The 26772-nt window shown below is 39.9% G+C and overlaps 1 protein-coding gene across 1 annotated transcript in view; it reads left to right on the top strand.

The window, feature by feature from the left end:
• Positions 1-26772, top strand: part of rsu1 (Ras suppressor protein 1) — a 71387-nt gene that overhangs the window by 17229 nt on the left and 27386 nt on the right. Inside the window, exons 4-8 of the mRNA XM_042399421.1 lie at positions 3358-3478; positions 16293-16411; positions 19455-19537; positions 21173-21287; positions 22819-22951. Coding sequence (XP_042255355.1) covers positions 3358-3478; positions 16293-16411; positions 19455-19537; positions 21173-21287; positions 22819-22951 — 571 coding nt within the window. The remainder of the gene's footprint in view (positions 1-3357; positions 3479-16292; positions 16412-19454; positions 19538-21172; positions 21288-22818; positions 22952-26772) is intronic.

Below are 26772 nucleotides of genomic sequence, written 5' to 3'. Positions count from 1 at the left end.
GTAAATTTCTTTGCAGAAGTAGTTGGTAAAGCTGCATGCTTAATTTGCACTGAATATACTGCTGTGTTTAAGGATTACAATCTCAGTCAACACTTCGATATTGAGGTTTGCAAAGTCAAAACAAGATCAGCTTATCATTGGATCTGGGAGGAGCACGGCTGTTTATTAGCAATAACTGATAATTATCAGAGATAATTATTTATTATTAAAATTAATACAATTATTGATATGAATTAATAATAACGGGGCACCACCCAGAAACCAGGACCGATAACCAGACAGTGAGGTAGACTCATGAAAGACTAGAATGCTAATATCTGAGGGATGTACGCGTGTGTGTGGGTTAGTAGCAAGAGAGGGAAGAAAGAGGAGGGAAAGTGACCGGGGGACACAGAGACCGTGCCTACGAACGGCAGTCTGTAACGCACATTGTCGACTTTTGGTCAACAAACAACTCGCTTTCTCGCTCACGGTGGTACAAACACAGCAGTCCTGAGTGGGACAAACACAACAGACAGTCTAGTGTGGTGAACACAACTAAACAGGCAGCAAACTTTAACTACTCCTCAGAGTATAGCAGAACAAAGGTAGTTGGCGGTCTGTCAATTCACAACAAACAACAGCTCTGAAGCTGCAAATAACACACTTTCATAACCTATATCTGCTAAGAGGACTTAGGCCTCTTACTTGTGTCGCTTAAGGAAGCGAGTAGGGTGTGTTTCAGTCTGTCTTTGGGTCTGGCTCAGTTCCTGGGCTCGGATGCTGAAAAGGCTGTCCTCGTGCTCTGCCAGTGGGTTTCATGGCAAGCTGATCCTTGGTGGCGTGGTGTAGTCAACTACGTTGAAGAAGAGCGGGGCATAGACGTTTTCTGCATCTTCGTGAAGAAATCCTTTTCTTTGTTCTGCAGGCAATGAGAGCACTGGGTTGCAGCAGCAGTCTGTCTCTCTCTCGGATCCGGTGATTGTGTTTGGGCGAACATGGCGAAGTCTTGTCTTGTCCAGCAAGGGGAGAATCTTCCAGTCAGTGGGGGGAAAAGCAGATGTGCACGGGGTTACCTCCTTTAATGAACTGGCTCGTGAGAAAGCAAAGCTTCCTCCGGTGTGGTTACAATGAAAAGGCAATGTATGTCTTTGTGCAGCCGGTACTTAAAGTTGCGGTGATGTCACGGCTGTGTTGCCATGACTCCTGGTGGTGTTGGTGTGTCTCTGACAGACAATTTCACACCAAGGTACGAACTGAGCAAAGCACGATGGGAGATGGAGTCTGTGAGAGCAGCTCTTTTTGTTTTAGGGGTTAAAGGTATAATATGTAATTATTCCACATTAAAATGTCTAAAAACAACTAGGGTACCCATAGTACCCATAGTACCCATAGTACCCATAGGCCAAATAGCATGTGATTGACAGCTTGTCTCAGGATGTGCAAAACAACTTCCACTGTTCTGGCTGCTTTCCACCTGACAAGGAGTTGCCAGCTTAGTAGTAGGCGTGAGCGATATGGCAAAAATATCACATTTCTTTCTCAGGCAGGATAATAATCTTATCATAATTCTTTTTCATGTTGGTTTTGAAGACTAGTTTGCAAGTTACTGAACAGTACAACCAAACTAATTTCCCTATTTTAAAAAATATAGATAGCCCTAGAAAGTAACAAAACCCAACGGAAAAAAGAGTAACAGACCAAAGTACCTTTTCAAACAGATTTTAATTAAGTGTGCAATTCTGGCTCACTTGTGTGTGTGTATATATATATATATATATATATATATATATATATATATATATATATATATATATATATATATATATATATATATATATATATATATATATATATATATATATATATATATATATATATATATATATATAATGTGTGTGTGTATGTATATGTATATCCTCTTTCAGTCCCCAACATTCAAGCACCTCAAGCACTTCCCTCAGTCCTTGTGTGATGAGCTCCCTCGTGTGTGGTGTTGTGTCATGGCCGAGGAGGGGGAAACCTTATGTCTTTCCGGCGGGTCTTTTCCAATGAGAGCCAAGAGTTTGACTCTGCCAGATTGAGTTGAGCAGAGCATGATAGGAGTTGAGGTCTGTTTGGAGTTCTTTTGTTTAAACTGGCGCCTTTCTTTGTTATCAGGTTTTGTGACTGTGTGCAGGCCTGCCTTTGTCTCATGCACATATGAGGTATGAGGCCTAACACCAGGTAAAATGTCACTGCATCAGTTACCTCTTTCCTTCGCTTACTTCATCATGTCTACTGCCTGTCTTATGGATTGTCTTTCTCAAATGCCTTTGTTAGTGTTGTTTGTTTTGGCCTCGTAGCCTCTGGCTGGTTGTAGCTGATGCAGTCACATGGGATCCCCTGTTTGTCAGCATACTCTTTCGAGTGCTTTCTTGAGGTAGTTAAAAAGGTTCATTGAGTTGCCAGCTGATATGCAAACCTTATCTTTGCAATCTTTACAAGTAACTGTTCTTTGCACCATGTCGCTTTTGGAAAATCTAAACCAGTTCCATATTACCAATGTCAAATATTTTTTAGGGACCAACTCCTCCCTGTTGTCATCCATGCTGCTGTGTTGCCAAATAAAAAGGGGGAGTGGAAGAAATCCAAGGCACTACCTACTGTTTGCTATTATTGGTTTATTGATGTGTCTCTAGGGAAGGCGTGAAATGGACTAGCAAATAGTTTGATTTAAGATTTGGCTTAGAAAACAACTGGATGCGTGTATGAGCCATAGAACTGCAACTGATAGAATGTGCACTGTAGAATGATACTAACAATCTCTCTGTAAAGGCAGATCATGAGCACTCCTATGTGCACGAGGATGTGTGTTGATTGGAGAAAAAAGATCAAACAAACATACGCGCACATGTGTGGTAGGGCTATTTCAAGTCATGCTACCATATGCACATGGGGTGTGGTAATTTAATGACTCCTCTCATCCTCCATATACACACACACACACACACACACACACAAGCACACAGGTCCAACTGATACAGTATCAGTATGCCCAGACCTCACCTCTCCACCACTCATCCTCGTGGCAGCATTCAGGTCAGGGCCTGGCTGGTGTACTCTTTTCTACCTCCCTCTGCTTCCATCTCGCTCTTCTTCCATTGATCAGCCAGATAATCCTATAAACTTCCTGCTCTTTGTTATCAGCCCATTGATCTGTGTCCGCCTCTGGCCGCAGACGATGAGGGAATAAATGTGTGGATGGAGGTGAAGACACAAACTGTAATATGTGTACTGTTCAAACGTAAACAAGGAGATGGGCCAACGACAGCAAGGCCAACACAGCAGCTAATGGAGTTTTTAGTCTGATATGTCATTTTTCTGTGTATTTTCCAGTGGTGCCTGCTAACATCTCTGAGCTGAAAAACCTGGAGGTTCTAAACATGTTCAACAACCAGATTGAAGAGCTGCCAACTCAAATCAGCAGTCTTCAGAAGCTCAAACACCTCAACCTCGGGTATGTCCTACTCTCACTTTGTTTACAGACACACTCTACCCTTTCATTCTCATTCTCTGTAGATCTGTGCTGGAGCAGTACAGTAGATTGTTAAGATGCCTTTTTTATTGTATTTGCTGCTGCCCTGAGGCCAGGCTTGTCTACTGTCTGATCATCCTCCTGTTTCCTCCATGAACACACACACACACACACACACACACACACACACACACACACACACACACCACGTTCTACCTCAGTCACTAGATTCCCTATCTCTATCTCTGCAGTCTCTCTCCACAGTGAAACACAAATCGCCCCCTCAGGCTGTCCCAGCCTTTGAGCCTTTCTGCTTGATTTGTTTCATTAGGCTGTATGACAAGACGGCAACCAAATCAATGGGTCAGAGAGCTTGATGAGAGGATGGTCTAACTGTAGGTTTTATCCTGACATAGTTTGACTTTAAGATTTGGTCAAACCACTAACCAGTGATACTTGAACCTCAGCTAGAACACACTTTATTTGCCTTTGCTATTTTGAACATAAGTCATGCTCAAGCATAAATAACAAACAATATACTGATTTTAAGAGTTCATTTTTTGTGTGTGGGTAACACAAAGCATAAAAAAAAAATCCAGTCTCAAAAATAGAGCCTCAAACGGCGATTCCGGGGTTCAAGCCAACACGGACATTAGAGGTTGAAAGTTTCAACAGCTTAATTAAGAATATCCCGTGATTTCGTGATGTCTGGACAAACTGTCATTGATTTATGGCCAAATATGCGCGAGGCCCATGCACGTGTGTGGAACTGGGGATGCCCCGATTTCAAAATAGTTTTACACAAATGGTTTAATATTGTTATGAATTATATAGGGCTGTAGTCAAACAAAGAAAATCTTGGTCGACTAAAATCGTACATAATCTTCAACTAATCGATTAGTCGTGCACACGCACGAGGGGGGGGTAATGGGACAGAGTACACAGTAAACTCGGCAGCCACACATTTCTCTGTTATGTATTTCTCTGTTCTGTGTCTTCAGGTTAGGCTAACCCATTGTTGCTAACATCGGAGCTAACCTCCTTTACTTTTCCAGCATTTGGGAAAACAACAGACGCGACTTTTTAGCATTTATTAACTGACACACTGTAGTCTGTACTGTACTGACAACTATTAACCTTTTCCTCTGCCCCGCTCGCATCCACCGTCACTTCTCTGCCCCTCACTCTTTCCCACTCGCTACGTAAACATACTCCTTTACAGAGCCACGCTACCCATAGTTTCCGTACCGGAACAGCGCTGCACAGAGACTCCCAAACGCTGTCGATTTCCGAATGAATGGATATTCATTTGGATATCAAATATTACAAAACATTTTTTTTTGGCCTGGCAGGGGTTCTCGTTGTGTCATTATGGAGAAACACAGATTCAGTAAATGTTCAGTACAGTCAATAAACGTTAAATAATGGATTACTCCTGGAAAGCTATTGATGTAGCACTTTTCTCCTAATGAAAATAACACAGAGATTATTCGACCAATGAGAATTTAGTCGGATGAGAGCATATCGACCAACTAATCGACCAGTCGACTAGCAAACTACAGCCCTAGAATTATATCCTGTGAGTTTTGTAATGATTGGACAAACAATTTCTGATTTATAGTCTGAGTTGTGTTATGCCACGCCTATTTTTTGCATTTGTAGCGCCCCCTAACAGTCAATTTAAATGAAGCTTTCGGGGTATGTTTCAGGTACTTATGTGGACATATCCTGCAAGTTTTGTGATGATTGGCCCAACAGTTGTTGACTTTGGTCTATTTATGTGCTGACCCACGCCCTTTTGACGTTTATTGGTCAATATATCTATATATCTTGAAAACTAAATAAGACATCAACAGGCTTTATGCAACTTTTGATAAGCTTGGTCCAGTAATGATCCATAGAAAATCTACAGAGACCCACAGTTTAGGAGGAGATGCCAAAAAATGTGTTTTTCAGAAAATTCAAAATGGTGGAAAATCTATCTAGGCATTTTGTTTATGAGACTTACGGTTCAAAAATTATAGGCCAAAATGTAAAGTATGTTGTTATAGCGCCACCATCTGGCCAATTGGGATCATATTTCTTGGGCAGCACTTGCACACAACTTCCAATTAATCGGCAAAATCTCATGTCTCCAACATTTACCGTCTCACAGGAATTAGCACAAATATATCTGAATAAGAGAAAAAAGCACAAAACAGGGTTTCGGCCCTTTAGGCTTGAACCCCTAATGATTTGGAGGTGTGTTTATGCATTTGTGTAACACATTGGCGAGGGAGGTTTAGTTCCTCACCTGTTGGCTAGAAATGCCTTATGTGTCTGTTTAGATATGAGTGCAGGCTCACACAGCCTGGGTGGCACTGACAGGAGGATTAGGAGGGGAGCCTTTGTGTGTATTGATCCACAGACAAACATAATCTGGATAGTGTAAGCCTCATACTGCTATTCAGGCTGTGCATTCACTTTTCATTGTCTGTTTATTTTTCTGTTGGCTCTGTGTGTGTGTTTATCCATTTTGTGTGTGTGTGTGTGTGTGTGTGTGTGTGTATATGTGTTATGGACATGCCTCTGTATGTTTGAATCTAGTAAGTGCTTAATCTCATTTGTCAAACACACATAACAGATTTGAAATAGAGTAGTTGTCCCTATGACCTATCAGTTGCTTACACACACACACACACACACACACACACACACACACAAACACCACGCATAAACTCAGCTGGTGTCTCTTACATCATTAAATCCTCTCTGTCTGCTAATCTGTCTGCCCATGCCTTTGAGCTGCTCTCAAGGCTACTTATTTGGTGACTGACATGGGTGATGGTCAGTCCACAAGGACAAGCAGCAAACTAACCAATAAACTGAATTTGGGGACAAAAAATGAAGTGTGCTAGCAGCAAGTCATCACCATCAGAGCCCCGTAGCACAGGGTTTCCCAGCATGCAAAGAAGCATGTTGTGAATCACCTTTCAGTCGTATCTACATTTACTGACATTTGCTCTGCCCTGTTATTGTTCATGTTGTACCTGTCACTGTCACAACAGTGGAGAGATCCTTTTCAAAGATAAAACAAAGTAAAAACTACTTGCACCATGGCAGAGGAGACTGAATGGACCAGCTGTCTTGTCATCTATATATCCCAGAGCCAGAGAGTTTGATTTTACACTGTTAATGATTTTGCACAGTGCAAAATGTGTCAGATGCCATTTGAATAGCATTTATTATTAGGTGAAGAGGCTTTAAGTTTTAGGAGGGGGTGTGTTCTGATCAGTTGCTGTGCCACCCTGTTATATCTGTTTTGTGCCAACATAGCATGTATTTGTTAAGATGTTAAAGGTGCTATTTTTGATAGTAACGCAGTGTTTCCCACAGGTTGAGAATTTACTTGTGGTGGACAGCTCGGTGTGTGATGGTGCAGCATGTGACAGGCAGGTTCAGTAATAAACTAGCCAAACACAGGTTTATGAATAACTCACACTTATATTCAAGAGATCAAAACACTGAAACTCTGCCTTTGGCAGGGCTCTACAGTAATTTTTTTTTCAAGGAGTACATGTGCTCCTAAATGAAAACATTTAGAAGCACACAAAGAAATTTAGGAGCACAATGAAAAATGTTCAAGTAACACAATTTGTTACATGCATATTTATACTGCGTGTGCGTGCGTCTTCTTGTGTGCAATTATAATGTGAAAACCAGTGGAAGACTATGGAAGTGGAAGACCCTAGTATCTACTAGACACTAGGCATGGGCCTTAAAATATTGACAATTATATATTGACAATTGACAGCTTTTTAAAACATTGAGACACTAAAAAAATATTTTTTTGAAAATTTGACACATTTAAAACAGCTTTTAAAACATTGACAAATCTGTGCAATAGCATATACCGCCAAATTACACATTGGCCCATGCCTACTAGACACAATTGCAACTGTTTCATATTAAAAGCTTTCCATCTGCGAACCAGCGGGAGGCTTTTATTGTGAAGCAACTAGAGGAAATGCTACGTGTTTGCATGTGAGTAAACCAGATATTTTGGGCTATTCTGTTAGTGGACCGGTGGTCAGTGTATCTGCAACCACTGGTAAGTGGCTGAACTGTAGGCTTGAGGTAACATTACCACTTCACATTCCACTCACATTTAACACAGTTGTCTTGTATTCAGCTGATATGTTACGTTTGTAACAAAAGATTACGGTAAGTTGCAATCTTTACTTGCACATGTTACTTGTAAATTATTTTTCTGGTTCGCACACATCTATTTTTAGCGCCAAATGCAAGTGAAATACTCACACTGTAGAGCCCTGTTTGGTTCAGAGTTGTTCTCCTCAGCCTTTTGTCATTTGCGCAGTTGGTATTCCCTGTTGGAATAATGAATTTTCCTTGTTTTGGAAAAAAACATTTTGAACGCCTGTGTGTATAAGGCGTGGGACAAAAAAATCGACATTGCAACATATCAGGATATCTCCACTTGCGATAAGTTATCGATACACTGGTGCCAAGTATCGATATATTCAACAGGATTGCTCAGAATAAATTCAGCTACTTTGGCTTACCACTACCAGAGCACCACTACCCTCTGCCTCCTTATGGAGGTGCCGAACAAATTAGTGACGGTCAGATGGACGGCGATTGTAGGTGACAATGAAGAAGAAATGCAGGCAAAATAACCAGCCATGAGCAGCTGTTGTCAGACTCTCCGTGTCTGTGCTGGAAACACAGAGTCCGCTAGAGCTTTGACAGTCACTAGAAGGACATTCATAGCCCTTTGTTAAAAGTTTATGTGTCATACCTGTGTTACAGCTGAGCTAGCTGAGAGGCTCTCCTGTGTGTGTCTGTGTGTTTGTGGGGGAGTGTCAGCATGTAGCCGGAGCCCCGCTGTTTATCATGTTAATGTTTAGCCTACCGTTGTCACTTGTCAGCCCTGAATATCTTGTTAAGCTCTGAATACAGCAGTTAGTTATCAGCAGGTCCTTTGCTGTGTTTACTGCCATAGAAAAGGAATAAATCTAATAAATTATTAGCACATCACCACCTTTCTGTTGTCTCTTATCAGACTTGCTAACTCTACCAGCAGCTCTGTGAGAGGTACAAACTGAGGCTACAGTTAGCAGTGTTGTAATATTAATACTTGGTGGCATTTCTGGGGCTGTAGATCCACTGGTCTGTGTAAATTGTGAAATGACAATTGCACTCTTGCAGTCTTGATTGGAAAAAAAAGGAATTTGTATGGGCAGGTCTTAATCTACCTGGACTGGCTGCACAAGTAGAGTCTATGTATGGGAAATGCTCTTATTTAGCCTATCAAACTTGTGGAAAAATAATGTCATGTTATCATGGTGTTTGTGTTTATGTCAGCAATCCAATTTAGTCAAGTCCTCCAGACCTTGTGAAGAAAATGTTATATGTTATATATAATATTCTCATAGTTTTAAGATTATCTGTGACTGCCTCATAGCTTCATGATCTTTCTGAGCCACTTGAAAACTACCATATTGGCCTGAATATAAGGTGACCCTATCGAGCCCCTAAGGTTCCGCAATGTGATATTTTTTATCTTGTGCGAACAAGATATTTATCTTGTGAGAACAAGTTATTATTTTGTGCACACAAGATATTCATCTTGCGGGAACAAGTTATCTTGTGTGAACAAGTTATTATCATGTGTGAACAAGTTATTTTTCTTGTGTGCACAAGATAATTTACTATAAATTCATATGTGTCTCTGATGATTTCAGATGCACACAGCCACCATATAAGGGAGAGAAAAGAGCTAATCAAGTTTTATTTTCACCTCGGAATGTCATACAGTGAAATCTGTACCGCTCTTGCAGGTAAACATGTGATTGTCATCAGCAGGAATCATTTGCTGTGCATACAGAAGGACAATAGGCTCAGCCAATGAAAGGACTATACAGATTTAGGCCGTGTCTTTGACTTTGCCCAGGAACAATTACAGGGTCCTGGGAAGATGCATGGGTATAGATGGATGTTTATGAAGTGCCAAGAAAATGGCCCTAAAGGAAAAGAAGAAGTTAGAGTCTTATTAGCTGAGCTGGATCCTGAGGGGTCAGCATACAGACAGCAACAGAGACTTCAGAGGAGACAGTACTTCACAAAGGGACCCAATTACCTCTGGCACATCGATTCATATGACAAGTTAAAACCTTTTGGTCTGTGTATTAATGGGTGTATCGACGGCTTTGCTCAGAAAATAATTTGGCTGAATTCCTACAAAACCAGCAGTGACCTGCATGTTATTGGGGGCTATCTGGTAGAATCTTCAGAAACACTAAGTAACTGTCCCAAACTTGTGTGCATTGACCGTGGCAGAGAAAACTGCCTTGTCAAGAGCTGCAGAGACATTTACGCACAAACCATGGAGATGATTTGTCGGGAGAGTGAAGCTACCTCACTGGAGTGAGTACAAAACCAACACATTGAGAGTTGGTGGGGCATCCTCCGGAAAGGGGGTATGGAATATTCAATCCAGATTCTTGGGGAGCTACAGGATGAAGGAGGGTTTGATGGAGATTTACTGGACAAGGCCATACTTCAGCTGTGGCAATAGATCAGGTATGATGATTGAATGTAGTCTATTTCACATGGACTATTCGCAAAACATTGTATCAGGCAATTAAAATGACTTGTGACTATGACTTATTCAGTGATGAATGTGATTATCCAGTATGTTGTTTCATTTTGCTCATTATAGTAGACATTTTATGTTTGTTTTTAGGAAGAGCTGAATAACACAAGGATGTCTGGAATGCACACCGAATTCGACCTCCAAAACTCAGTGTGTGTTTTGCAGTTGTGTTCCTTGTGATGAAGATATCTTTGATCTTTGTATGGCACTTGTGGAGGAACTGGGCTTACAGTTCCTCAGTAAAAGCTCTCTGGAAGCTATTGATCTATATTAAACACCAAGGAATGTCATCAACATACAATTAAGTGATGACTAGATATTTTTTTGTAGTTTTAGCCTACGAGCTATACCTTTCTCACCTTTCTCATGTATCATCAGTAGCAAAGAACTACAACAAACAGTGATCTGTTTTATTTGAAAAAGTATTATATAAGTAACGTTGGGTGTATTTAGAAATGCAGGAAATGTAAAGTGCTTTAAAGAGCCAGGCTTGTATAGACATTATCTGCTGTGAATTATAAAAAGCTATTACTATTCTTAACATTATTGTATTACATTGAACAATGCATCAACAATCATTTGTGTATAACTGTATTAAGAACAGAGTCTAGGGGGTCAATTTGAAAATGGCTTAATATATATTATATATTATATTTATATTATACACTTAAGCAAATTAAATAAAAAAAGTTGAAACCATTACTTACTAAATAATATAAAAACTGAATTCCTAACCTTTTATTCAAGGCTAACAGATGTAGGGTATTTTTTAACAAAATATAAATAAAATGAAAATAAAACAAAACTTTGTTTGTCCACATGTATGTGTTTTATAAATAATAAAGTAATTTACGGTAGGCTACGGTTCTTTGGCATAAAAGACAGGTTTATGCTTTGAAAATGATTTGACTGGAATGCTTACCCAAGCCTCACTTATTGACAGTTGATTTTAATGTTAATGAGAACTGTAATGTTATGAAAACTATAAAAGTGCAGGCCACTACACTTCAAATGATTGCATGTACTGTACTTCTTGACAGCTGTAATATCAAAATCTTTAGAACAGAAGCACTCAATTTGAACTGTTTTGTCTCCATACTTTCAAATTATTCAACTTCATCAATCAAACTTCTTGCTTAATGGTACAAAGCAATAATTATTAATAATTATTAATAAGTTGTTATTTATTTTACTCTTGACAGTCCACTGAACAAAGGCAGTTTGCAACAGGAACCCAACATGATAGGCATCATCACATTACTTAAATATTGTACTGGGCAACCAAAATACTTCAGCATTCATTATTATAATGCAACTTAACTGTGATTTGCTTCTCCACATTATGTAATTGACACCAGACCAACATGAACAACATCTCAGTGAAAACATACACTGTGTGCTCTATTGTTCTTTTTTGTATAATGAAAAACAAACAAGTGTGAATTTCAACATCTCAGAAAACATGCACGCCTACTGAGCAATTTGAGGTATATACTATATCCATCACCCAAACTGAGCTGTTTAGAATTGCATTGAAATCACTGCAGATATCTGAATAGTTCTGATAATTAATTGGTAACATGAGATAGCATCCACATATGTTTATTTGAGGACGACACTGAAATTCACAGGTTTCAATGAAGTTGACAGTGATGTCACTTCCAAACAGAAGATCAGCCCCAGTACAGAAGCGAGGGAAAGCTGTAAGCCATTCTCATCCAGTTCCCCAACATATCTTTTCAGGTGTCTGGCCACACAGCTCTGTGCTGCATTCATGGACAGTGGAAACTTTAAGATGTCTTTCACACACTTTGGTGTTTGAACTTGCTGTTGTACAATCTCTGCTAATTTCTGCAGTGTCAAAGCTGCAGCAGGACCCTTCAAAATAGGTCTCCAAATATCCAACTACAAACATGGGAGTTTGTATGAGGGCTTTGTGACCCAGCTGTGTCACAAGTACAGAGATGTTTTCTTCAATTGGAATCTGATGGCATTCAGCTGAATCGAGAACATCGATGAGGGTGTCCTGATCAACAGATCCAAAGTTCTGTAGTGGTATTCTTCCAGTGGCTTGCCACTCATGAGTTTGGTTCTCATGTCTTAGGTAGGGGGCCTTAACATTGGCACCCACAGTGCATCTGCTGTAGAACTCATTCCCAAATTCACATGAGCAGTCTCTGAATACAATTTTCATTTTACGAAAACATGTTTGAGGTCTTTTAGGATGTGTGAAAACTAAAACAACTGCATATATGTTTGAACTAATAAATGCATCAAGTACTATCAAAATTGGGCTTCGGCGTGGCATTTCGGCTCTTTAGAGTTCCCCCTAGAAAATTTCAAAGTTAAAGCCCCCACCTTTAAATTTGACATATATGTACGAAATTGGTAACAGAAGCCTGTTGGAGCCATACCCTAAGTTCGACAGGAAGTCCGCCATTTTGAATCTACTTTGCATTTTACTCATAAAGTGAAGCCATTGACAGGTGTTGTATTTTAACAAACTCCTCCTAGAGGTTTAACCTTGGTGACTTCAAATTTGGTAGGTTACATGTAAAAACTTTTTTTATGCTAAATTGGGAAGCTTTTTAGTTTTCATGGAACACACCTGGCATGGCATGCTGGACAATTTTGCCCAAAACATGTTGGGGCATTAAACGGCAAGTTGTTGTAAGTCCACTTCACATTGTCCGATTCTCATGTTTGATAAGAGTTCAGGCCTGAACACATCAAATGTCAATATTGAGTGATGGTCATAGTGCCACCTACTCACAACAGGAAGTTGGCCTTACGTGACAAACGTCATCCGATTTGCATGAAAATTACATGGTGTGGTCTACACATGATATACAGCAACATGACGTATAATTAGTGGGTGTTCTCTGGCACCAAATAGTAGATACAGGAAGTGACAGTTATCTCTATGCAATGTCCAGTATTCATGAAAATGCATATCTATGTCAGTTGCCCTCTGGTAAATGTATTGCTGCATTAATATTTCTCTTATATCATACTGTCTATGGGCAACAGGAAATGAAGCCTAAATGACACACAGTTTATCAAATGTGTACACGATTTATAATAAGTCATCTCCAGCACCACATACTACACAAAGGAAATAATATTTTACCCATTTATGTAGTGTCTGATAATACTGAAAATTCACAGACATGTCAAAAGACCCCCAATAGTGATACCACTGCTGACACGTGCGAAGTGTGAGGGCCTGTAGTAGTAGTATCTCAAAAGTATCTTGAAAACAGCTTGACCTAGAGTCAAAATTCTTCCATCATTTTAATCTCTCAAGTCATCTGCATCTTTGCTCAAATGTTCTTCTGTCAAATTTTGTGAATTTTTCTCAATTTTCTCAAAATTCTCTTTTTGATATCTTGTCAGAAACCGTTGGGCCAGTTGTCCCAAAACTTAGTCATCTGTAAGTGTCACTGATTATAAGTAGTTAAGGAAATTTCAATATGTCAATCCGTTTTGAAATTATACATTTTTAAACCTGTCTTGAAGTTCTTAGTTTTACATAAACTGTCATAAATCAAAATTGGCTTAAGCTATTGTAACAAAACTTGGTACACATGTTCAGATGCTAGGTCTGAGCTTTGCTGTGTAGTCCTTGGATATTCTGCCACCAGTGGGTGCCACAAATGCAAAAAGTTTATATCTCAACCCATGTTTTCATCAATATTGCAGTCATAACTTCCAAAAATCATCTAAATTCCACTTTAGGTCCTAGAGAGCTGATTTTTTTTTCATCACAAAGATTGCCTCACTGCAACCTTTGGTCAATTCAGAAGTCCATTACGCTATATTTTTCAAAACATGCAAAATCAATTAACATTTATATATCCACAAGTCTTCATTCATATGCCATCAGAATTGACACAGAAATTATCTACATGGTAAATATTAAGCATTTCAAATGGTGTTCAGTGATATTCAATATCTCACTGTAATTTTTACTGTATGCACCTTTTCTACTTCATCTACTTTTAAACAAATTTCAACAAATTTCACCAAAATCTTTGGCAATACACCCGAGAAAAGCAGGTTGATGTGGGTTTTTTCAGAATTGTATCCCCAACAGTTAAACTGTTGTGAATACTTTAAGTTTTGTCACTCCCTCTCTCTGCCTTCTGTTTGTGAGGTTGGTTTGGTTTCCTAGCTCAGGAGCTGGTGGGCTGGTTTGGAGAGGGTGTCAGGAAACTATCTGCACCTGGTTAGTGTAAGCATCAGCCTATTTGGATGGCTTCCTTATTAACTTCTTTCTGTTCTCTTCCTCCCAGGCCTCCACCAGCTAGATGGGTTAGGGTTTTGTGTGTTGTTTGCACGCATCACACATTCATTCATCGAGACGCTGCATTCATTACTGACCTAGCTGTCTAACATTATTATTATATTTTATCTTAAGCTGACAATTAATGTTATTTTAGAAACTTGATAATAATCATATGATTGTTATCAAGTTAAATATGTAATTTTGGTAAATATTTTAACTTAAGCCGCATTAATTCCCATAGACCTTTGTTGTATTAAACGTTGAGGTTATGAAAACAAGAGACAGTGTGTTCACCAGCAGAGCCCATAGCCCAGGGGTTAAGCTGCTGACTATGAACCACACAGTATCAGATTCAGTACCTGAGGGGACCTGTGACAGTTGTCACTCCTCCTCTCTTAACCTCTCTTTAGGCCACCAGAATAACTCACCGTTTTACAAAATCACTAACATACTGATTCACCAAAAAAATATTTCATCATGGTTAAGTGTTACAGATCATTAAGTTATTCACCCTCATTGACTTCAATTGAAACTGAAATATTTTCAGCACATCCACTGAATTGTCACAAAAGTTTGCCTCACTGCAACCTGTGGTCAATTCAGAAGTCTGTCACTCTATGTCTTTAAAATATGCAAAATCATTCATCATTCTTTGGATACTAGATATTACATGTTACAAATGGTGTTCAGATATGTCAAAGGATGAGTCCACAGTGACATTCAGTATCTTACTGTAATTAATACTGTATGCACAACCTTTTTCTATTTTGCCAAATGTTTGATCAAACTTCAGCAAAGTATTTGACAATACACCTGAAACCAGCAGAATGATGTGTAATTTTTTTCAGAATTTTATCACTAACATTTTGACTCTTGTAAGCATTTTAAGTTTAAATAAACAAATATACCCCAGTTTTGCATGTGATGTCATTGCCTCAACTTGTGAGGAGGTGTGTGGAAAACCATGTGCTCAGTCGCGCAGTCAGTAAGTCACCTTCTCTCAGGGATACAGAGGTGCAGGATTTGAATCCCCAGGTGTCCAAGTCCTGTTTGCCAACCATGCAGCAATTCATGCAAGTGGTATGTTTTCAAGTGCTTATTGAGGTCATATTAGGTTGAACAAGCATCCAAATGCTCGCAATCTCATTGCCACGGCTATATTTGTTATTTATGATTTATAGATGACTTTAAAGAATGTAACAAATGTGACTTCATGAGTTCACAGTTGAACCTTGATCGTGTCTATGCTACTGAGGTTTTATACACTACTTCTATGCAGTGCTTTGGGGAACCAAAAAACAAAAGTTAAAAACAACTCACTTTCAACAGACTGTAGACTTTATGTCTGCATGTACAATATGTAAGTTTTAAAAGCCTGACTACAAAATCCAAGAGCAGTCTATGTGTCTAGGTATGCGTGTATGTGTGAGTATGTGTGTGTGTGTGTATGTGTGTGTGTGTGTGTGTCTTTGGTTTGCATGATTTTTTTGACTATTTGTGTGTGCATCTTTCACTGGGGCCCATCATTACTAGCTTATACCACTGGAATCATTTGTCCCTTACAAACGTCCTGAAATACTATCATGTTGATATGGAGACTGCATTAAAAACTAGTTTGTTTAAATGAGTGATCAGTTGGAAGCACATGCTCCATGGCCTGCTGGATATCATTTCAATTAATTGGTCATCAAAATTATTGTATCTTGCCTATAATCTTCAGTTAATGTACTGAAAGGAATTTGATTTGAGAAAATGTCACTGTTCTAAAATATTACCTGAATTTGAATTGAAGGCAGGATTGAATGAAGAGCATACAAGAGTGTGTAATGTATTTTTGTATTTTTTGTGCACAGTATGAACCGTCTGAGCAGCTTGCCCAGAGGATTTGGTTCGTTGCCAGCTCTGGAAGTATTGGACCTCACCTACAACAACCTCAGCCAGAACTCCCTGCCTGGAAACTTCTTTTACCTCAGTGAGTTCTCTCTCTCTCTCTCTCTCTCTCTCTCTCTCTGTCTCTCTCACTCTCACTCTCACTCTCACTCTCACTCTCACTCTCACTCTCTCTCTCTCACACACACACACACACACACACACACACACACACACACACACACACACACACACAACCTATGGGGGGTGAATAGGGTCACCAAATACCACACACTTGTAGTAGTGCAACAGCCCTATCATATGCATGTATGGGAGATCAGTCAGGATCTTAAGGTAATTGATGTTCTGTGTTTTTTTTTCTACACATCCAACAGGTCAGCCATAACACAAAGATTGTAAATAGATTGTTAAAAAAGTAACTCTTCTTAGGATGAATCCTGAGCTCCATCACAGCTGTTGATACATTTTTTATTTCAAGTCTAAACTTTGTTTCCTCTGGAGAGTTTTATCTGTCTTTTCAAGTTTAGAATTACAGTTTTCAGTTTTGCTGCTTAAATGCAGTATTCCACGATTTGCAGCAGTGACTTTACTGTGCCTGGAAACATTTCCAATTATGGAAAGCAACCTCTCTAATCATTAAAGTAAATCCTTTCCATTTAAGTAAATTTAAATGAAACATGTTGACTGTTGTTTAGGGTTTGGGACATTAATGTGATGACATCTCAGTCCATGACTGATCTGAACACACACACACATCTGTTCTTCCACACTGCTGTTGCTTCCTACTGCTTGATCTGAGATGCCACTGTTAGGTATCACCATAGTTTAGTAACAAAATGTTCTACATCTTTGTGCATTTGTGGCCAGTAGAGCCTTTCCCGAATGAGGTCAAGCCCCATGTGGCCCATGTCCCGGTGCAGTTCTTTAAAAACCAGCGGATGGTAGGCTTTGGGAATCACCAGCTGTTCTCAGCAGGAGGTTCTGCAGCACAGGACACCATCTTCATCTACCAGGATCTGTTGCCTTTGTGTCAGTTGTGTGGCTACAGCATGGTGCTCTGCTTTCAACTTAGTCCTTTTTGGCCTCCTGTTCTGCGACTTATGCCAGAAGACTCTGGATAGGATTTCATCCCCCTCCTGAGCCTTGCAGATTTGCGCTGGAGTGAGAGGTTGGCCAGTCCCACAAGTCTTTCACAAGGTCCAAGGCGCTGATGTGGATCACTCCAATGCCTCTCCTTTCGTGCTCATGTAGTCCTCAATGTCCACCGGCATCTTAGACAGCCCATCAGCATCTGCGTTGTTTTTCCCAGGACGATAGCATATGGTGAAATTATAGTTGGCCAACTCTGCTACCCATCTGTGCCCCGTGGCGTTGAGTTTTGCAGTTGTGAGCACATAGGTTAATAGGTTGTTGTCCATGTACACAACAAACTATGAAGCATGCTTCAAGTAATCATGGAAACGTTCACCGATGGCCAACTTTTAATGCTAAAAACTCCAGCTTCTTGGAGTGCAGATGGTACCTCTTCTCTGATGGGCTCAAGGTGCAGGAGCCATATGCTATCACTCTCATCCTCCCTTTCTGACGCTGATACAGCACAGCACCCAAACCAACCTGGGATGCGTCATAATGTAACATGAATGGCTTGGTAAAGTCAGGATATCCAAGGACAGGAGGCTTTGTGAAGTGCATCAACCAACTGGTTCAAACTTCCTGATGGGAGCCGCCATCTCCATGGGGTCCATGGTGTAATCCTCTATCACCAACTTGCCAAGAAACTTGCCAAGAAACTGAACAGTTCACACTTCTTTGGAGTTAATTAAACACCGTTCTCCTTATAGCACTGGAGGACTAAATGGACATGCTCCAAGTATTGTTCGAAACTGCTGCTGTGTACTAGGCTGTTATCCAGGTACAGGAGGCAAACAGTGTTCCATGCTCCTCTGAAATTCTGCGGGTGCAGAGCTCAGACCAAAGGGTATGCAGTCCCATTCAGAGAGACCTCAGTGTGTAATTATGGCTGTCAACGGACGGCTCTCTTCATCAAGAAAGCCCTGGTGCTAGGCTTTACTGTCGCCTAACACTGAAAACCATGAGCTTCCACCCAGTGCATCCAACATGTCCTGGATCCTTAGTATGGGATGACAGTCAGGAACTGACTTGTGGTTGAGTTCTCTGTAGTTGCAACAGAGGCAAAGGCTGCCGTCTTTCTTACAGACACATATTTACATACATTTTACTTACATTGTGAAGAGGCTTTGGAACGGACACGTAGGTCATGTAGGTCTTTTGTAACACCGTGGCTTTAGGAAGCCACTCTACAAAAGTACACACAACTTGCAGTGGACTACCTCATACTTTATAAGTATATCCAAGCTTATACAGATCACTATTTTTGGATACAGAGGTACACCAGCAACAATACAGACTCAGGACAGAGACTTCTCAGCTTCTCCTGAAAGACCAAAAAGACTGAAGTTTAATGTAATTTAATAAACTGGAATACTTTGTGCATATTTATGTTCCTATGATTATATGTTGCTATGCTTTAGTCAGTGGCAGTGTAACTTTTAGTGCATTTGTCCTAAAAAAGATGTTTTTAAACTGGATCATAATTATGTTTTGGAGAAACTCCTCTGCCTACTAGTCAGAGGGGGACAAATTAGCACAAAAGTTAGTGGTAATAGAGGTGAAGGGGTTAGGGTGGTGGAAGCAGAGGGAAGAGTTGCAAGGCCTCAGGGTACATTAGTCATGTACAGTGTAATATAGATTTCACATTAAAAGATGAATAGGACTTTACAACAGAAGCAGCTTTTTGGCTCCATGTTATAACAGTTATGAGACAACATCTTCGTCTCCTTTGTGTGAAATACTTTCTTTCCATACAGAGTGTGCTGGCACGATTTTTTCACTGCACATTAACAAAGCTGTCTGACTGTCACTGTTGTCTTGCCAGACAATCAGAAGTAAATCTTTGATAGACTGCTCTGTGTGGATTGATTCTGTCCAGTTTGTGAGGTAGTATTATTAATCAGGTTTGAGCGGTGTTATAGATCAGATTCCGGCCTGGTTAGGACTTTGTCAAACACACACAGAGACTAATAGAGATGCTTTTTTTTTTGCAGCCACTCTTCGTGCTCTCTATCTGAGTGACAATGACTTCGAAGTCCTGCCTGCTGATGTTGGGAAGCTGACCAAACTGCAAATAGTAAGTTAATGTCAACGCAAGTGACACAATGAGCTACAGCCCCATAGGTTCAAACTCATCTTCACATTATAACACTTCAACTCAGTGACCCACTTATTATGCACATAACCTCAGAGCTCTTCTGCCTCCACACCAAAATGTCTTCAAAATGAATTCAGGTCCTGGATATTTTGTCACATTGTACTGAGTAACCATTTTTAAAAAGACACGTACATACATACAGTAAACTTACAGTATCAGCCCCACTTAGGCACTGGGCCAGTTTTGGTTTGATTTGTTGAGGTTTTGAGATCTCTCCCTCCAATATTTCTGTCTCCACCACAATACAATGGAGGAGAATGAAGCTGAATTCTTGGTGATCACAGCACTGGAAAAATACGTTTTCAATTAGAAAATAAGCAGCTGTAAAAGTGGAAATGGAAAACGAAATGGAAATGAAAAGCCTGATAGTGGCACTAGAGGACAGGTCGAGTGGTCACCAAATCAAAAGGTTTTCTTCCACTTTGCGTCTTGATTGTGCACAACACATTTTATGGCAGTCCAGCCATTGCTTTGAGATATATCTCGAAAATATGGATAAATAACGGACCCCCTGCGATTATGTGAACTGACCTGTCAACATAATGCTGCTCACCTCCTTCTTCAGTTGGGAGTAGGGCAGGTTCATTGGTAGGGCACGGGGATGAGGAGACAGGGCTCCTGAGCCTGAAGCTGCATCTGTTTGGTCTGGCACCAAGCAGGGGCAGGGAAAACTAATCTAGTATGAATATCTTGCTAAAAGTTTACCTGCATTGATTAAATGTTGGCCAAAAGAGGAGCAAAATGTAAACACTCAAAATTTTCTGTGAAGGTATTAAGTAACTAATCTTAGGGGAGCAAAAGTAGCCTATTTCACTATGGACTAAGCTGCCAGGTTAATTTCCACCACTCATGGACTACACGCACCTTTCTTTGTGAAAAACAAGGTGACATACTGTCGCCCCTTCTTTTCTCTCGTCTTTCTTTTCATTTTTGGAAGCCAGATTGTTCTTAAAGAAGCTGAGACATGATGCTCCACTGGCACTCCTCACTTGCAATTAACTGCTAGCAAGTACTGTTTACACCTGGTTTGTGGGCAGGACCGAAACCACTGGACAACCACTAGGAGTCATCAAAGTCAGAAATCTTAAATCTTTAATAGAAACCTTAATCTTTATAACAACAGTCTTTTATTGTTTTTGTAATTATAAAATTTGAATGTATAGTGACATCGCATCAAGGAAAGCCATGTGGGGACTTGACCCAAAACAGTCGATAAAACAGTTTTAGTGCACTGAGCATTTAATCTGGAGAGTGGATTGTCAGTGAGCTAAGTACAAAATACAACTGGATAAAAACAAAATATGTTTGTTTTATGTTTTTTTACATCATGATGTAGATGCAACAGAGTGGGGCAGATTGATGGATTTAGGTTTGATCATGGTCATACACTTAAGGAACAGCTGTCTAAAAACACCTCGAACATGTTAGTCCAGACTGAATTTGCTTCAAGTCTTTGTACTTCAAACAAGTTCATGACACAGTTGTTTCTATGTAAATGTCAAGTGTAAGTGTGTGTTAAAATAGTGTATCTTCCTCTGTTTTTTTCCTGTCCAGTTGAGTCTGAGGGATAATGATCTGATTTCGTTGCCTAAGGAGATCGGGGAGTTGGCTCAACTCAAAGAGCTTCACATCCAGGGCAACAGACTGACTGTTCTGCCCCCTGAGCTTGGTACACGCACGCACGCACGCACACACACACACACACACACACACAAACACACAAACACACAAACACACAAACACAATGGGTGAATTATTATATTTGGACCGTTTTATGCCTTTACTACCAAGCTGACAGTAGAGACATGAGAAGAAGTCAGAGAGAAGAGAGACAAGGGGAATAACACTCAACAAAGGTCCCGGCTGGATTCAAACCAGGGATGTTGCAGTTTCATTTTCAGCACCCTAGACCACCAGGACTTCCCCTGAATTGGGTGTCTTTAGTTTTCACAAGCTGACTTATAAATACAAGCCAGGTTTCTTGTTTACATGTCAGTTAAGAAATCAGCTTAAATTCATTCTGTCGTACAAGTACCCTTGAAAATATAACAAGAAGTCTAACCCTATCGGTATACCAAACCAAGCTGAAATGGAGACTGCAGACTCCACTGATGTGCTCCAGCAGCATTCTGGCTTGTGCACAGTTCTTGCCATTTGTTTTTACCTTGCCCACTGGCACAATATAATTGAACTCAATGAGGAAAAACGAAAAATGTTGAATGACGTAAATTAAAAGAAGCCTTAGTAAAGAGGTATAATGCTGCTCAATGCTAACTTCTCTCTGCTCTGTTGGGAAACATATTTGCCATCTGCCTTCCATAAACATACTATCATTAGCACTGGATGAGACTGTGCACAGTACATTCTGGTTGTTTCCAGAACTTTCCCCCTTTAGAATGGTGGAGTAATCTACTGCCTTTTTCTCTGTTTTCTCTCATCACAGGGCACCAAATGAAATACAGTAATTGTACATTTCTACTACATAGGTGACCTAGGTTTAAGAAATCATCCTATTTACATCGGTGAAATTCCTGAAGTCGATATGCTGAACATGTCAGCAAACAGTTGCTTATTTCCACATCCAGCAGTTATGGAGCAACATTATCATTCATTTGGAGTCATGTTTCTGTCCACCTGGTAAATGGGAATCCAATATTCACTCTCTTTTACTGTTTTTGCTCTCTACCAACTCCTGAAGGAAATATCTGGCTCTTTAGCTGCTTAAATGCTCCACTATGTTCACCATCTAGTCTGCAGCTAACTGTTTGTGTTTGCTGTTTGGTGCTGAGCAGGTAGTGTATAGTGGGTTTTTATAGCTTTTTCTCTGAAGGCAGCTGTTTGCGGCAGCCAAAAATGACGCTATGAGAGCGCTGAGAGTGAACCAAAACAGTTAAGTTGCCGCTGGACAGCTAAAGAATGACCTGAAACTTGCTATAAAGCTCTGTAAAGCCGAGGGGAGCTGCAGTAACGCTGATCATTCTGTGTAGGTTCATCACTAAGAGCCATGCCCCTGACATTACGCATTGTCATTTGATAGATTGTTCTTATGAAAAATATCAATTATAACCACTTTAAAGACATAATCTTTAAATAGTGTGTATGAAATGAACGTGCAATATGCAGCACTATTACAGATATTAACAGGTGATGAGTTTAATCAATTCAAGTGTGTGTGTTTCTTTGTGTGTGTGCGCGCGTAGGTAATCTGGATCTGACTGGTCCTAAGCAGGTGTTTAAAGCGGAGAATAATCCCTGGGTCACTCCAATTGCAGACCAGTTCCAACTGGGTGTCTCCCATGTTTTTGAATATGTTCGCTCAGAGACCTACAAGTAGTAAGTACTAACACTCACACTCGCACATATACACGCACACAGTGATATTTTTACCTGAATTGTTTTGCTTACAATACAAACAGGTGGGGTCCTCTACACTCAACACAGGTTCTTGATGGTTTAATGCAAGTCATGAACCAAGATATGTGCTTGGATACTCTCAATAGCATGTGGTTTCAGGTGTAATGTGTTTGATGTGTAATTTTTGATATGATGCCAAATGTACATATAGTGTGTATGTATGTCTAAGCAGTCTGCTCAAAGGAGAAGAAAGTGTTGGAGGTTCCACTGTGAAGCAGAAGGCTGATATTAATTCTTTGTCCCAGGCAGAAAGAGATGCTGTAAATCCTCTGTGTAAATGCTTCACACTGCTGCTCTGAGGCATGCTCTGGAACTGATCCGTGTACTGTGTGAATGTGTGTGAGACAAAGACACCATGTCTCAAATTCTATATTATGTTTGAGTACTTGTATGAGCATTTTCAGTGAGTGAAACTCCTTTCTATGTTCACAGTGCTGTTAAATCAATAGAAGCTGATCACACACAGTTACTAAAATAAGTACATAGCAGCACAAGGAATGTTGACAGTGCACTAGGCCAGGGGTTCTCAAGCTTTTGTAACTTAAGGCCCACTTCCGAGGACCACCTCCCCAGATAAATGAGAAAAAAAACAAAATGACAAAAAATAAATCCAGAAAAATTAAACTAGGCTGTAAATATGTGTTATTCCACTGTCTGTTGTAATAATCAAAATAAATATTCTGCTTACCTTCAGTGAGACACTTGTGTCTGGGAAATAATAAAGAGTACAGTCTAGACCTGCTCTATGTAAACAGTGCCTTGGCACAATGATTTGGCGCCATATAAATAAAATTGAATTGAATTGAATTGATGAAATGAAGTCATGGTGGGATGGGTGAGAGGCTGACATGCAGAGTAGCATTTAAATTTGCTTTCAGTTTGTCCCTTGTTTTTGATTTTGTGACAATCACAATGGAAAACCCTGATTCACAGAAATAGGTGGTGGTGAAAGGGAACAGAAATTTGATTGCCCGTTTTGACAGAGAGGGATATTGACTGGCAGCCAGTATCCAGAATTAAACAAGGTTAGCTTATGTGAGCTGAAGCTTCAGGCTGCTGTCTGCTGATAGTTCCATCAGTTCATTTTCGAACACAGTGGACAGAGGCATGTCTTCTGAAGCATGATCCACAGAGAAAGAATCCAAAATCCAAAGGTTTCTATGTTGTGGGTCTTCCGGAGTCTGGAGTCTGCAAACCTTCGTGACAACTATGTCAAATGCTGGGTTATAGCGCTGGATATTTTGACATGAGGAGAGGCTTCCAAAGTTTCACTTAAGAGTGAAAACATATCAAATCATCCCTCCATGACTCTTCTGTTCCAAAGAATTAGTCTTTTCTTGAAGCCCTCAATTTTGTCTGAAACCAAAAACACTGTGCTGTGTCTGCTTTTCATTGATATATTGAGCTGAACTGGTTAAATATATCTGATAAGTAGGCCAGTTTTTCACGGAAGTTACCATCAGTGTAATGCTTAGCAAGAGGGGAGTGCTGCTCTTCTAGAAATGTGTGCACTTCTTTTCTCAGTTCAAAAAGGTGATTAAGCACACATCCTCTTGAAGCCACCTTACTTCATGGTGGTACAAGAGCTCAGCTAATCTGCCATGGACTGCCATTCTAAGTTGATCAGTCACTGTCACCCTTACTGGGAATCCACATCAGAAGTGAGATGGGAAGAATTCTGTCCAATCCACACTGATTTTGACCTGTTCAGGACATATAAACAGCTGGATATTTGTGTGATTTATACAGCTGTCTGTGGAAATTGCTTTTCACAAAATGTGCCAGAGGAGAAAAAATACTCTGGTAGTGTAAGAAAATGCTGTGGATTGGCTGTTACAGTCTGTGCTCCTAAATGCAACAGAAGCTTAATTTTTTTGTCACTCTTATCAATGCACTTGCAAAGAAACACTGCACATGTACACAAAATCTTTCATCTGTCTCTGCCCTCTGATGTTATCTTTTCAAATGAGCTAATATGATTGAAATATCAAATGAATCAGACTCCTTACACACTAGATGAAGCAGGAAAACAAAACAAGAATAAATAATTAAAATATCTTAAATTATTTAACTCATCTGGAAGATGGAAAAAGTGGTAGTCATGGTTTAGTTTGATGGGTTTTTATTGTTTAGGCTACATTACATTAGTAGTTCCAGCTGTTTTTTTCCAGCAGTAGGTCTTAATCAGCTGCTTTTGAAGGGCTTGAGTGTCTGTTTGATCAATCACCGATGGTCAGCCCTGCAACCATGCCCCTGAACCATTTCCTGAACCTTTAAAGTAGTACCCCAAAAGGTTCTCTATACCCTGGGAAAGTAGTTCCTGCTGTGGAAATGCCCTAATAGTCAAAGAAATGTAAAGAACATTTGTGTAATAATTCACAAATGTGTGGGAAAACTGCAGGTCTTCCAGCTGTCCATTTAGTGTGCCATGTACTTTTTTCCGATCAACTGTTCTTTAGGCTTTGGGCCTTTACCTATCTAGGAGATCCAGATGGTGGACAGCATTTACTATCCACCTGTTGCCCACCCTCCCAGTCAAGTACCCATAAAACACGTTCCTAGGAAAATGTTGGGGGCAGTACTTTAGAGGATTTACTTAGTTTCTGTTTGTTGTTCACTATGGTTGAGTTAAAGTTGCTTTGTGTTGTTTTCTTGTACACAAACAAACGTTATGTTAGTAGTTAGTAATTGTGTGTATCATTGAGGTCTAATAAATATAATGAATCTATTACCTTCCTCAGAAAACATTTGCTTAGTTGTGTTTGTTGGCACATTGCTATATTTCTTGGCACATTACCACCACAAACTCTTGATCTCTGCAATATCATGAAACAATTGGCATGAATCTATATCTGTATTCACCCCTGACCATAGCCAGCATCACTGACAGTGTTGGGCAAGTTACTTGAAAATTGTAATCAATTACTTATTACATATTATCCATGTAAAAGTAATTGCATTACCTATTACTCGGCAGCAAAAGTAACATGTGATATTACTTGTTACTTTACTTTTGTTACTCAGCCATCAGCTCCGTCAAAGTTGCCTTTAAACAATTCAGAATCCACACACATACACACACACTGCATCTTTTGTGTTTAACACATGTAGAAACAGAAAACAGGGGCATGTTTAACAAGCAGGCAGGAAGCAGTTAGGAAGGATTTACTGATCATCCAACTGCAAGTGTTAGCGTAGCCTCAGTGACTTCACACAGCACTCCTAAAGTCCCAAACTTAGCTGCACGATTCACACACCCTCCAATTCTGAACTAAACAAGAGTCAGGTGACTCCTGAATGTAGGCATGCACATGGCTAACATTAGCAAGCTGACTAAGCTACAATAAAACTTTGGAATTACGACGAGTCACATTTTTATCCTCTTCCAGAGCAGTCTGTTGGCTGCCCACACTGATATCAACCCTCCATCAATTGCAGTAAGACAGCAAGCACACTGACCCCCAAGTGTTAAAGTAACAGAGTGTTACTGGTCTTAGTAATTGTAATATAATTACTGAATTTCACATTTTAATCTCTTATACTACTTGTTACTGAACAAATTAATAATATTACTGTAACATGTTACAAAGTAATGCATTACTGCCCAACACTGATCATCATGCATTACTGTAATGTGTTACAAAGTAATGCTTTACTGCCCAAAACTGGTCATCATGCGTTACTGTAATGTGTTACAAAGTAATGCTTTACTGCCCAAAACTGGTCACTGATGGGTGCGG

This window comes from Thunnus maccoyii, chromosome 21, assembly GCF_910596095.1.
Source record: "Thunnus maccoyii chromosome 21, fThuMac1.1, whole genome shotgun sequence".
In the NCBI taxonomy this organism is placed as follows: domain Eukaryota; kingdom Metazoa; phylum Chordata; class Actinopteri; order Scombriformes; family Scombridae; genus Thunnus; species Thunnus maccoyii.
The sequence above is the reverse complement of the archived record's forward strand: the minus strand, read 5'-3'. Positions and strand labels throughout refer to the sequence as shown.